This window comes from Schistocerca nitens, chromosome 2 (genome assembly GCF_023898315.1).
Source record: "Schistocerca nitens isolate TAMUIC-IGC-003100 chromosome 2, iqSchNite1.1, whole genome shotgun sequence".
NCBI classification, from domain to species: domain Eukaryota; kingdom Metazoa; phylum Arthropoda; class Insecta; order Orthoptera; family Acrididae; genus Schistocerca; species Schistocerca nitens.
This window is the reverse complement of record NC_064615.1, coordinates 671002423-671014904: the sequence shown is the minus strand read 5'-3', so window position 1 is coordinate 671014904 and position 12482 is coordinate 671002423. Positions and strand designations below refer to the sequence as shown.

Below are 12482 nucleotides of genomic sequence, written 5' to 3'. Positions count from 1 at the left end.
CAAAGGCAGCACCTCAGACTTGGTTAGGGGGGATCGGTAAAACACCCTGAGTCCTCCCTGGCTCCTGTCCACTCTGTAGAGGATGCCTAGATCTACCATTGACATGCCACTCGCAGTCAAGTGGACAGGTAATGACACTGGGAATTGTAGCCAAGTAAATATACTAATAACAAAACCTGTGAGAGAGACAGTTGGGGAAGATTAAAAATGCTTATCAGAAGTTGATGATGTAGTTTCCACAGAAAATTAGAACAGAACACAACTTATGAGGCTACTTGCACAGCTAACTGAAGGAAGTATCTGGTCTGAGCCCAGTCACTATCCATTTTATTTCATTGATTACCATTGTGTCCACTATACCTTTTATTTTTAATGTAAATTCATCTGAAAGACAAAAATGCAGAATAAATATAGATATAGTTGAAACAGCTACTATAGCCCAGTCAATGGAGACCAAATATACAAATCCTGAACAGTATAGTCTGCACTTAGAGGTGGGTAGTGTGCGTGTGTGTGTGTGTGGGGGGGGGGGGGGCAATTTAAAGGTTTAAAGGTCGCTTTTTGTGTTTTTCATGAATAATGCAAAAACTGCAACTTCTAGCAAAAATATTCCGTGTACAAAACTAAATATATTGAATTACCTACAAAAAAGTTTCTATTCTTTTTTTTTTATCTAGGACTAACGGTTTCCACATTGCAAAGAATGGAATAATAACAGGTTATTCAAAACAGTGTTTCAGTGGTATTAATTGAATGTTTATTGTTAAATCAAGTTAGTTAAGAACAAATATTAAATGTGTGCACTACATGTAAGTGCAGAAGAGCTGTATTAAAGGAGCAAGATGTGTTCTGTGGATGTAACAGGAGGGAAGTGTGAGGGAGGGTAGTGTGGAAGACTCTGGTCATGCATTTCCTTCCTTCACAGGTCTGCAAACTGAGTGGCTAGTAGGTGACTCCCTATTCTGTCTACTACACTATGTCACAAGAAAAAACTACAGTGTATTTCACACAGTTATTGTGGGCCTTTCTCTGCTCCTCAGCTCATGAATCACTGACGAAACAGTGTGCAGACATGTCTGAAGTGTTTTCAATTTCCACTTTGTTAGCACTACGTGCAATATATATCTGAGTTACTTACAATACAACTCAAGAAATGCATATGGGCAGGATCTATGTAAATCTCTGCACAATGTTGTACATAGCTGAACGAGAAATTGATTCACAGTTACCCTGTACGGCAACTGTAGTGTTCTTCCGGTAAAGATGACTTCCCCCACAAGGAACACTGCTTGATATTCAGCTCTTAGACAGACTGTACCTCCCTACCATTCCCTATCAAGTCTCTTATGCAAGTACAGAAAATAACTTTAGTGAGCTCTTTTTTATATAGTGGAGTTACTTTCAGTTTACTGAGTACTTATTTCCAGTTGTCAAGCGAGGTTTTATGTAGAATATGTTCCCATAAACAATGATTGAGTAGTGTTTAATTTAGAAGCGTGATTTTGTAAGTGATCTTTGTGGTGATGGTGGGAAAGGGATTGGATTGGTAAATGTGGAACCTCAGTGTTGTGTGTCATTGACAGTATATTTTAAGGCCGTATAAGCATGTTGTAGTAACTTGGTGGTGAATTAATGAATCGTCAAAAAGTTGCTGCTCTTCTCTTGCCGTTACTGTGACTGATAGACCGCATAGATCCCTTCCATTCAGCAATTCATTGAACTTTTCCACTGGACTGCACTGATTAGAGCCACTTAGCACAAATCTACATTATATCTTTCATTGTGGATGGAGGAGATTAGTGTTTAATGTCCCATTGACAACGAAGTCACTAGAGATGGAGCACACAGGCTCAGATTTGGGAAGGAGGGAGAAGGAAAGCAGCCATGCTCTTTCAAAGAAACCTTTCTGGAATTTGCCTTAAGTGATTTATAAAAATCACGGAAAACTAAATCAGGATCGCCGGACGGCATTTGAACTGTCATCTTCCCGAATGTGAGTCCAGTGTGCTAACCACTGCGCTACCCCGCTCAGTCTTTGAAGGTGGATGTGAACGTGTCTGATGGAATGGGACTGACCATGTTCGAATCTAGAACAGTAATCTGCTGTAAAGCGCATTGCTTGACTGTGTTGAAATATCTGAAGTTCCATAACACCTAGGTGACCTACCTCTGTTGCAGAGGGAGCCAATTTAAGCCTCTGGGCCTGTTCTGAAGTTGGGAGACATGAGGCAGGGATGAAGCATTTTACAACCATCATCCTGTGAAATGTATTCCAGTCATTGATGGTGGAGGCAATGAAATCAAAATTCTTGAATACATACTGGCAGCATGTTACACTTGAGACAGGCACTTAGTAGGGCAGACCGTTGACAGCCCCCATGTCGAGCTTTTTTATGCAATAACTTATTTAACAACTGCAAACAAGTACTCACTTATGAAACTGAAAATAACAGAGCTATATAAAAACAAGTGCAGGATAGTTATTTTGTCTATTCACATAACAGAACTAGACACAAAATGCTCATGAGTTATAGACTGTCTGTAAACTCGAAACAAGGCAGCATTTGTGTTGGGGGAGGTTGCTTTTCCCAGATTGATGCAACAGCTGTCGTACATGATGATGACTAAAAACAAATTTCCCCTTGTGAAGCATAGAACAGTGTGCAGAGACTTATATAGATTCTGTCCATATGTGTTTCTTGAGTTAGTATTACAAGTACCGTAACTCATATCTGTATTCCTCATAGTGTTAACCTGGTTAGAGGAAAACAAACATGCTTCAGGCACGTCTGTGCATTGCGTTGCTGGTGATTTATAAGCTGAGTTACAATGGAAGGTCTGCTATAACTTTTTCAAACACCCTTTTAGTTGTTTACTGTAATGTAGTGGGGTAGAAAGAATAGGGAACTGCCTGCTTGCCCCTAGTCTGCTGACCTATAATGGAGGGAAATGCATGCATAAATGAAGTCCAGCAACCATCCTTCCGTCACTCTTGCAACCTCCACCTCCCATCCATCCTGTTGCACAACGTATCCCTTATAAAGCTCTACTGCACTTATGTGAGGAATACACATTTAATATTTGTCTTTAACCAACTAGATTTAACAATAAGCGTGTTATTTTTCCACCCTCTGCAATGTGGAAACTGTTAATCCTAGATAAAATCACACAATGGTAAATCCAGGATGGAATGTAACATCATTATGAAAATGATAGTTGCTACTCACCTTTTACATGGTGAGTAGTGACTATACTTTTCATAATGATAGATAAAAAATGAATAGGAACTTTTTAGTAGGAAATTTTGTATTGCGAACATTTCCACTATAAGTTGTGGTTGTTGCATTATTCATGAAAACCACAAAAACTGACCTTCTATTGTCTCCCCTCTCCCAGACCTTTACTCATATCCTACTGGTAAAGATTTTTAATTTGTTGTTCCTGGCACTCCCTCGTATCACTCAACAAAAACTTATGACTACACGAATTTTTTCCCCCAACTTTGGTTGATTTGGGGAAGGAGACCAAACAGCGAGGTCATCGGTCCCATTGGATTAGAAAAGGATGGGGAAGGCCGTGCCCATTCAAAGAAACCATCCAAAGCATTTGCCTGAAGTGATTCAGGGAAATCATGGAAGACCTAAATCAGTATTGCCGGACATGAGTTTTGAACTGTCATCCTCCCGAATGTGAGTCCAGTGTGCTAACCACTGTGCCATCTAGCTCAGTCCCCTAACTTTCCTCTGTTGTCTGGACTACTAGTACAGAAAACGGGAGCTTGGTCAAAGCCAAGGATATTACAGAAAATGCATTTAGTGTGTCAATCAAAGCAGCACAAGCCTCACAAACAAAAAGTGTGAACTTCTCACATCCATCCAGAAAAATGAGGGGATTGATTGAATTTTCAACAGGATAGCCTATATTGTGCATATCAGAAAATTTAACAGAATCACCTTCATCTGTACAATCTAACATAATGCTACAGTGTTGATTTTCCATCAGACAGTTCTGACAGGGCACCTTGAGTTGTTGATGTCCAGCATTAAACTATTCGCCACAGTATAATCCCCTAAAGGATTGAAGGATGTAGTACAACAGCTACTGACAGCTTGTTTTTAGACCCAGCAACATGCAGTGATTTATCTGACCGTGATGGTCAAAGGTTAACAATAAAAATTACTTTTCTGTTGGTTATACATCATAGATGAGAAGTATCGTGTCACAGAATCATAAACCATGACTTGATAACAACGTCTGGGCAGAAATTTGCAAATTAGTCAGTTTTGATGGACAATTAACTCTATCTTAAACTTATTCCTACAGCATTATGAGTTTTGTTTTCTCATAAAACAAATAAGGGAAAGCAGGACATAAGCAAGAATAAGGGATGAGTAACTTCTGGCATTAAAGTATCTTCTGCTAGAAGAGATTGCTCTATGTAATTTGGGGAATGAGTGGTGATTAAGATTTGAAGGCACATACGTTGAACTAACAACATATCTGCAAAACTGGAGATAAACAAACCACCTCTTATTACAGACCTATAGGTCCTATCACTCCTTCCAGTCTTTTAAAAACTGTTTTGAAAAATTAGTGTAAGATAGAATACGGACTCATTTATAGCTGAGCAGAACTTGTTAACTGCCTCTCAGCTTCACTTTCATAAAAGATTCTTCACAGAGAAAGCAATACAATACATCACGAATAAAGTGCAACTAGAGCTAAACAAGGAAAATTATCAAGATGCTACAGTCTATGAACCTTTTTAAAAATAAATAAATAAATAACCTTTGATTGTGTGGATCACAAAATTCACCTCAGGGTGGGGGAATGCAACATATGGAGTGTTGCAGGGATTGGTTCTTGGTCCAGTCTTATTTCTAACCAACAATATAAGATGTTCAAATAACATTAAAGGGCAGTCAGAAAGAGTAATGTTTGGTTACAACACAAGCAAAATAACTGAGGGTCCAAAATCAACCATAGAATACACAGCACAGATAACTGTAGACATATACAGCTACCAGTTTAAGCCATAAGCTCACAAAGACTCACATTATGAAATTCCAAACAATGAGAAATGACCTGTTAGCAACAAAAGTAGACTTAATTGTCATATACTAAACAAAATAAACTGTGTAAAATTTCTTAGAGAGTTCAGCTGGTTACCATTTTAAAATGGATTCAACACATAGATAAATCAGGAAAGAGACTCCGTTCAGTGTGTTGTGACTCTAGAAGCATCTCTCATTGTGTTGCCTTGAAAACAAGAGTGTTGGCTCACCTTCACTTCATTGTTTTATGTATTACCTTCAGGACAGTGTACCTAAAATAGAGTTTATTCACCAGAAGTGATCAATACAAATATAATTCTTACACTTACTTCCAATACAATAACTCCTCAATGGTTTTCACAGCCTGAAGTAAAAACCAGTTCAAGTGAACTGTGATATGCAGTCACAATGCAAGACACAAAAATAATTATCATCTAAACCTGCCTCCTTTTCAAGAGCTTAGAATAGAGTTATGAACGTTGTTGGTTAGATATTCAATAAGCTCCCACCTAACAAAGGAAAAAATGGGGAGTACTTACCAATTCAAAAGAAAATTAAATACATGCCTCATTTGTAACTCTTTTTACAGAATTATTTGTAAATCTGGATTCTGGCACTGAAAAGTTTGCTAACTACATGTGGCAGTAGCAATGTTTGTTATAGGATGTAGCAGCTTTTTCAGAGCAGCAGGTTACCTACAAATTTACTAGATTAAATACAAATGGCACAGATGTGAATAGCATGATTGTTCATACAGGATGCAGATTAAGTATCTATGGCCTGTCTCATGTTAAACTATACCTGGACTCATTCCACATCTCTGAACGATGGGTGGATGGATGCCTCTATGTTATTAGCTTTGACAGACTCTATAAGGCTGGAGGATATTCCGTGTACATTGAAAAGATAGAGTGCAGGAAAGGTAGGGGGTAGTGAAGAAAATTAAAATATGAGCATATAATATCCAAATGGATTGACATAATCATATGATACTGGATATTTGGGATATCTGATGTTAAATGTCTGCTAAAGTTATGTAGTGAAGTGTCTAGACGTTTAAATCTAAAGTTTTGTGTGGAGACAAATACCTGAAATGAGTTTACTTTCTTTCACACTAGTTGCACTACGAAGTTACACAAATTAAAATCCTAACTGTTGAACAATTGTGTTAGTTTTCTTTGCTCCCTAATACAGGAACTAATATGGGGCAGTCGCATATGAGAAACTAAACCGATGTGACTTCGGCAAAGCAACAGGTGACGACAAGAACGGAAGATGACCTAACTGCATGTATAGCATGCAAAACTTTGGGACCGGAGTAAAACTGGTTTTTACAGCGACAGCTTCGTTGAAAAGAAGGTGGCATACAATCTGGTTGAGAACTATACTCATCAGTAGCACATAAAACTATAAAATGAATGATGAGATGTATTATAAGGGAATCGTCTTTACGTACTCGCTCAAAGTTAGCAACCGATCCCTTTCAGAAGTAAATTGCATTTTTTCAAATTAATGATGTATTACAGAGAATAAAGATAACATCTAACACTATTATTTCCTTTATTATTCACTAATTCGGTATAGAATTAGCAGACATGGCGTAGGTGGTACAAATATGATAAACATCCACGACGCTTAGCGTATTAAAACAACAAGAGTACCACGAAGTTACATACTACGTGTACGTAACAAAAACAACAAGAGAACTCAGAGATGACAGTAAACACAAAAAACGAGTACATGAGTAGCTGCACACACACCAAACAAACTGAGCAACAGGTTGTCTCAAACAAAAAGTTAACGTTTACTTCGGCAACTTCTGCAATGAAATGTAACTGAACAGCGCATTACAAACAAAGATCCCGAAGACTGTGAACTCGTTGAAAGCGTGCAAATGTACAGCATCATCAATCTTTACTTCTAAGTTTCTTATTACGCCTACGTTTTGAAATCGTAAATGATAATTTGATATTCCCATATTCCCTCGTTAAGCTTCTTTGGTGTTTTTCTGCACGGTGTTGTGGTATGGCATATCAGCACGTCATAGGCGGGAAAGTGTATTAAATGAGACTCTTATAAAAAATAATACCAATACTTTAATGAAATTTATTAGCCTGTTTACGAAGTGTGCATAACGGTAATTTGTGTCCTGAACAGCAGTGTATATGCTGTGATTTGCGTTAGTTTCAGTAATGCGACTACGAGACAGATGGCTCAGAAAATCCCTGCATTAGCATTTTAATCATCCGGTGTTATTGGCAGCGTCGCGTGGAGTTACATAAGACAAATCCACTTCGATAAAAGTATTGTTGCAGCATTCTGGACGTCATACAGGGGTTATCAGCAGAACCCTTTGGCCTAGCAGATAGCTGTCAGGACTATCAGCGTGTCGAAAACATCCGCGGGGGGTGTAGTGGACGGCCGTAACTCTGAGAGGAGAGACTAGTTATTACACGTAACGGGACGGCACAGGCGGAGCCACATTCAGTTGCCCGAGGTTAGTACTTGGTGCCTAATGGTCGTGTGGCAATGCAACACAGCACCCTGGCCAAAGCTTTTCAAACTACTGATTGGTGTTTATTAATCTCTTAACTTGCAGAACTGGTAAGTCAACAGTAGAGTGAAACCCGCAGCAAACATGAGTGGCGACGCGTCGTTCATGAACCAGACCCTGGGGCAGGCAGATCCGGAGCTGTATGACATTATTTGCAACGAGAAAGACCGGCAGCGGGCCGGCTTGGAGATGATCGCCTCCGAGAACTTCACTTCGGTGCCCGTGCTGCAGTGCCTCAGCTCGTGCTTGCACAACAAGTACTCGGAGGGCCTGCCCGGACAGAGGTACCGTTTATGTGACCCCACAGTTTATTCTGGCCTTATGTTCTAAGAGTGGCATTTGGAAAAATACATAGCTCATCCAGTGTTCGGTTAGAGTTTGATATTGGAACTTCCCATACTTGTCACAAAATCTTTGTTCTAGTGACGGACTGATCTGCAGTGTAGCCTGAGGTCTAGGTTACGTTGAAACATAACAGCTTGTCTGTGTGTTGGCGAAGTCAATGAATAAAAACTGTAGCGCAGCCTAATGTTTACGTTCGCAACATGTTTAAATTCAATATGCTATATTTTATGCACTTTTCACCATTAAAACTAATAAAATAGCAAGGCAAATGCAGAAAATGTGTATTAGATAATGGGCAAGACTGACGAGTATTTTGATACCAGTTATGTTCATACAATATACAAAGTACTTAACTATGAAAATGCAGTGGGTATCCACAGCATAACTCTTACCCTGTGTTGTATTGTGAAAAATGTCATACCTCCTATTAATATACTACATAATTGTAAAAGTGATTAACACGGTACCGAGTTCTCTAATTTTTTGATGTGCTTGTTGATGGAAAATATAAACTGGAAAACAATCCCATATTAGATCTTTGGGTATGATTAGACTGAGCTACTTTTGCCATCAGAACCATTTTTAGATGCGGGACAAATAAACCAGTAAGGCGACTTTGAATATTTTCATTCACTGATGACCTGCAGGATAATGTTCTGGGGTTACTTCTCACTTAGGTGTAAATTATTCATTGCACAGAAGAAAGGAATTACAATTTGGTGTCGGGTTGATAAACACCCATACTTGTTACAGTCATATGTTAAGGCAATTGGAAATGGTAACCACAGTCTCAGAGTACATGTATTGACAGATGAAATTATTGTTGTCGGCAATAAGTTGCCGTTTGAGAGAAATAGAGATTCTTGTCAACACTACTAACAGAGAAAACTGATCTGCACTTCTCACTAGTGAATAACTTTGGCACAGAATGGAGTAAAATACACGATCTTTGATGATCTGCCCAAGGAAATAAAATGTCAGGTAGACAACAGAAGTGTTTCCAGCAGAGATTAAACCTCTCTCCTTTAGAACTCATTCTGTACCATAGTGAAATTCTTGAATATATATACTGTATGCTTAAGGAGGTAGAAGGTAGCCTTTTAAAAATACCTAGGCCTACAGTATATTTTTAAAAATTGCCTATGCAATCCTTTGTTAAATTGACACATTACATTTAGTAATGTATATTGTATATGTGATGTACAGAACACAAAATCAATGAACTACGTAATAAATAAACTGCTTAACTATATTTTAGGTGTACTTCCAGGTCACACTGATTTGTGAAGCATTTCCAATACTCCTTTTATTACAGTATGAACACAGCATTAAGGTCCCATTTTCATATAGTAGCTCTCAGTTAATGACTTAGTAACATCTGGTCTACTTTTTTTGTGTGTGTATATATATATATATTTATTTATTATTGCTTACAATTTCAATACCTGACAACTGGAACCAAATGCAGGTTGTATTTTCACAAAGCCACAGAAAGTAAGATATAACTATTATTAATATTCACTTCAATAACTCTGATTTAAGCATTTTTGATAATTAATGAAATTAATCTTAAAGGAAATAGCAAATGTAGAAAATACTAAATGAATAGGAAAAAACACGCAGCCCGTAAACCATGATGATGATTATTTGAACATCTGCACTACCATCACAGCAGATTACTTACTTTCAGTTCCTAATCTTAACCATTGGGAAACATCATGTTTAAGCAAGATATATTCTTCGGGATTCCCTTGTTGTGGAATTCTACATCTACGACTCATGCAAATGAAGCCTTGAGTGTTAGGGACAGCAGGCTAAATCTCTAGAAATGGAGTTCCAGGTGACCAGTACCATCCCAAACAATTGTGACCCCACCATGCATCAGCCTTGAGATGGCCTGAGAGTTGAGATGGTGTCATCGTCTGTAATCCCAGTAGAGCCAACTAATGGAGCCTAACATATTTACCATCTTGCAACCTGCTGTTGCTAGGAGGCCAAAATAAGCCACACATAATTTTCCATTCATTCTTTCTGTTCTGCCACAGCTGTCCCATTGTTGGTCAAATATTCACTGCTCTTGGTTGTCCTCTTGTGGAAATTAATTTCAGAGTCAGTGAAACCTCAATAATACTCATTCATTGACTCACTCACAATACACACTTCAGCATTATTGCTTACAATTGGGTTTCTCTTACTCTAAATATTTTCTAAGTTCCCTCCCAGACATTTTATTTCCTACCTCATTTATCAGATGTCATTCATCTTTGCCTCTAACACTGTTACTTAGTGTAGCAATGCCAGTCCACAAATCTCTTGTAGGCTAGTCACTGTACTACAATATGGTCTGGTGTACCAATGTTGCCACACTCACACATATTTATTGGACATTTCTTTATCCTGTATAAATATTCAGGGTGTGATTCGTGACCTGTCAGGCAGTGAAACAGGCCTCTAGACGCATTTACATAGCTCATAAAAATGCTCTTCTTGATGTCTAGAAGTACACCATATACCATGCAACCGGTTGTGATAGCAACCGTGTCTCCTTGCCACTCACATGCTTCACATAATTTTAATTCTCGTTTGGTTATTATTTCCTGGCCCATTATTTTTCACACCTTGGGAACATTCGCTTTGCAAAGCCAGTGGAGAGACCTTCCATATCTGACAGTAATATTCATTGTGTATGCGCCTAATGTGACTAATAGTGCCTCCACCAGTATTGTCCCATAGGCTCCAGTTAGCCTCAGCAGCACACACCTGTGTGTGCATCTTAGGACTGACTTGTATGTTATATCACGGTTTGTGTCCAGATGCTGGCAGCAGATCGTATGGCAGTGGTGCAAATTGCATCACGATAGTCTAAACTGTTATAAAATGATCTTAAAGTCTTGTCAAATTGTGCAAAACTTTGGTAGCTTTCTGACATACCCAAGATGTGTGTGTGAAAATTACTCCTCTTGTGCAAGTGTACACTCAGGTACCCCACTGCATAGTATGAGAGTTCCCCCAATAGTCAAAGTAGTATTTTGCGAGTCGGAGAAGCTGGCTTTGAGCAGCAGGTAGGCAGTCTTACTAGCCACAATTTCTAATGTATTATGTGAGGACCACTTTTATGTGAGCAAGCATTTCACAAACTTTTCTTTCCAGCCGGGCTCTAGAGATCTCTGCCACCATAGCCAATATGTCATCAGTGTAGGATATTTCTCCTGACACCTAAGCATGGTCAGAATTGCTAGCAATGGCTTGGGAGTAAGGTCTCAGAAAACTGGTTCATGTATAGACCCCTGTGATCAATCCTTAATAATTCGCTTCACTGGTATTGCTTGAGGATGTGCCCCACTCCATGGTGCACCCTTCACAGTAATCTAGGAAGCTCTGGGACAAACATCTTGGGACATGTAATTGTCCTAGGTGGGCAAAAATTGTCGGCAGCCACAGGTTGTCAAATATATCCAAACTATCAACCAGAATACCTACAGCATACTTGCTGCCACAGTTGTCCATAACACTAATAGTGCAGTTAATTCCACCATCAACAGATCTGCCTATTCAGAAGCCAAATTGATTCTGGTTGAGGCCATGCAGTTCCCTGTGGAACTAAAGTCTACTGCATAGTGAAAGCTATGCTGCTCAGAAGACAGAGTGGTCTGTAGCTCTTAGGAACCATTAGATCTCTGATCATACTCTTCTGGATTATTACTGCTTGTGCATACTTCTGAACAACAGGATTCTTCATTGTCTTGGTGATTGATTCAATAAGTCTATAATGAAACAGTTTTGTTCTTTGTGACATTTTGAAGATTGTCATCATTTTTGATGTTGTAAAGTTTTCAAGCCTTTGGTAACTTTGTGGAAGATCCTGCCAATTGAATTGCAGTTGATAGGTAAATGTACATGGTATAGTGTACAACAAGCATCATCATTGTAGTTTTTGATTTTGAGTATCGTATGTTGCATGGATGTAGTATTTTGTGCCTTTGTTTGTCTGTTCTAGTTCTAGAGTTCATTCATCTCTTTCCTTAATAGTGTTTTGTTTAGGTCTTGTGGATGGTGACCTGGATCATCTTGTTTGTGGAAATGTCAATCCATTAACAAGGAAAGATGATTGCTTGGAACGTGTTGTATACCGAAACCAAAAAATTAAGTTATCATCACACAGTGTAAAGTCCCAGATGGAGTAACAACAATGAGGAGGACAGATTGTTACTCATCCCATAGTAGAGGCATTGGATCACATATGAACAATGAAAAAGGATGCTAAAATAGTAAGCTTTAGGACAAACCCCTTCTTTCGAAATAGAAAACACATTCACACAAGCACAACTCTCACACACGTGACCACTGTTTCCATATGCTGGAGCCCAGTGGAGTGCTTGCAGACAGTGGCCGTGTGTGCGTGTGCGTGTGCGTGTGCGCGTGCGCGCGCGCTCTTTTTCAGAAGGACTTTGTCTGAAAGCTTAATATTTTAGCATCGTATTCATTGTGCTTATCTGCGACCAATGCCTCCACTACGTGGTGAGTAGCAG

At 38.9% G+C, this 12482-nt stretch overlaps 1 protein-coding gene across 1 annotated transcript in view; it reads left to right on the top strand.

Moving 5' to 3' along the window:
* Positions 1-7149: 7149 nt before the first annotated feature.
* Positions 7150-12482, top strand: part of LOC126236784 (serine hydroxymethyltransferase) — a 55336-nt gene continuing 50003 nt past the window's right edge. The window contains exons 1-2 of the mRNA XM_049946365.1: positions 7150-7551; positions 7654-7892. Of these exons, the coding sequence (XP_049802322.1) occupies positions 7693-7892 (200 nt within the window). The 5' untranslated portion in view covers positions 7150-7551; positions 7654-7692. The remainder of the gene's footprint in view (positions 7552-7653; positions 7893-12482) is intronic.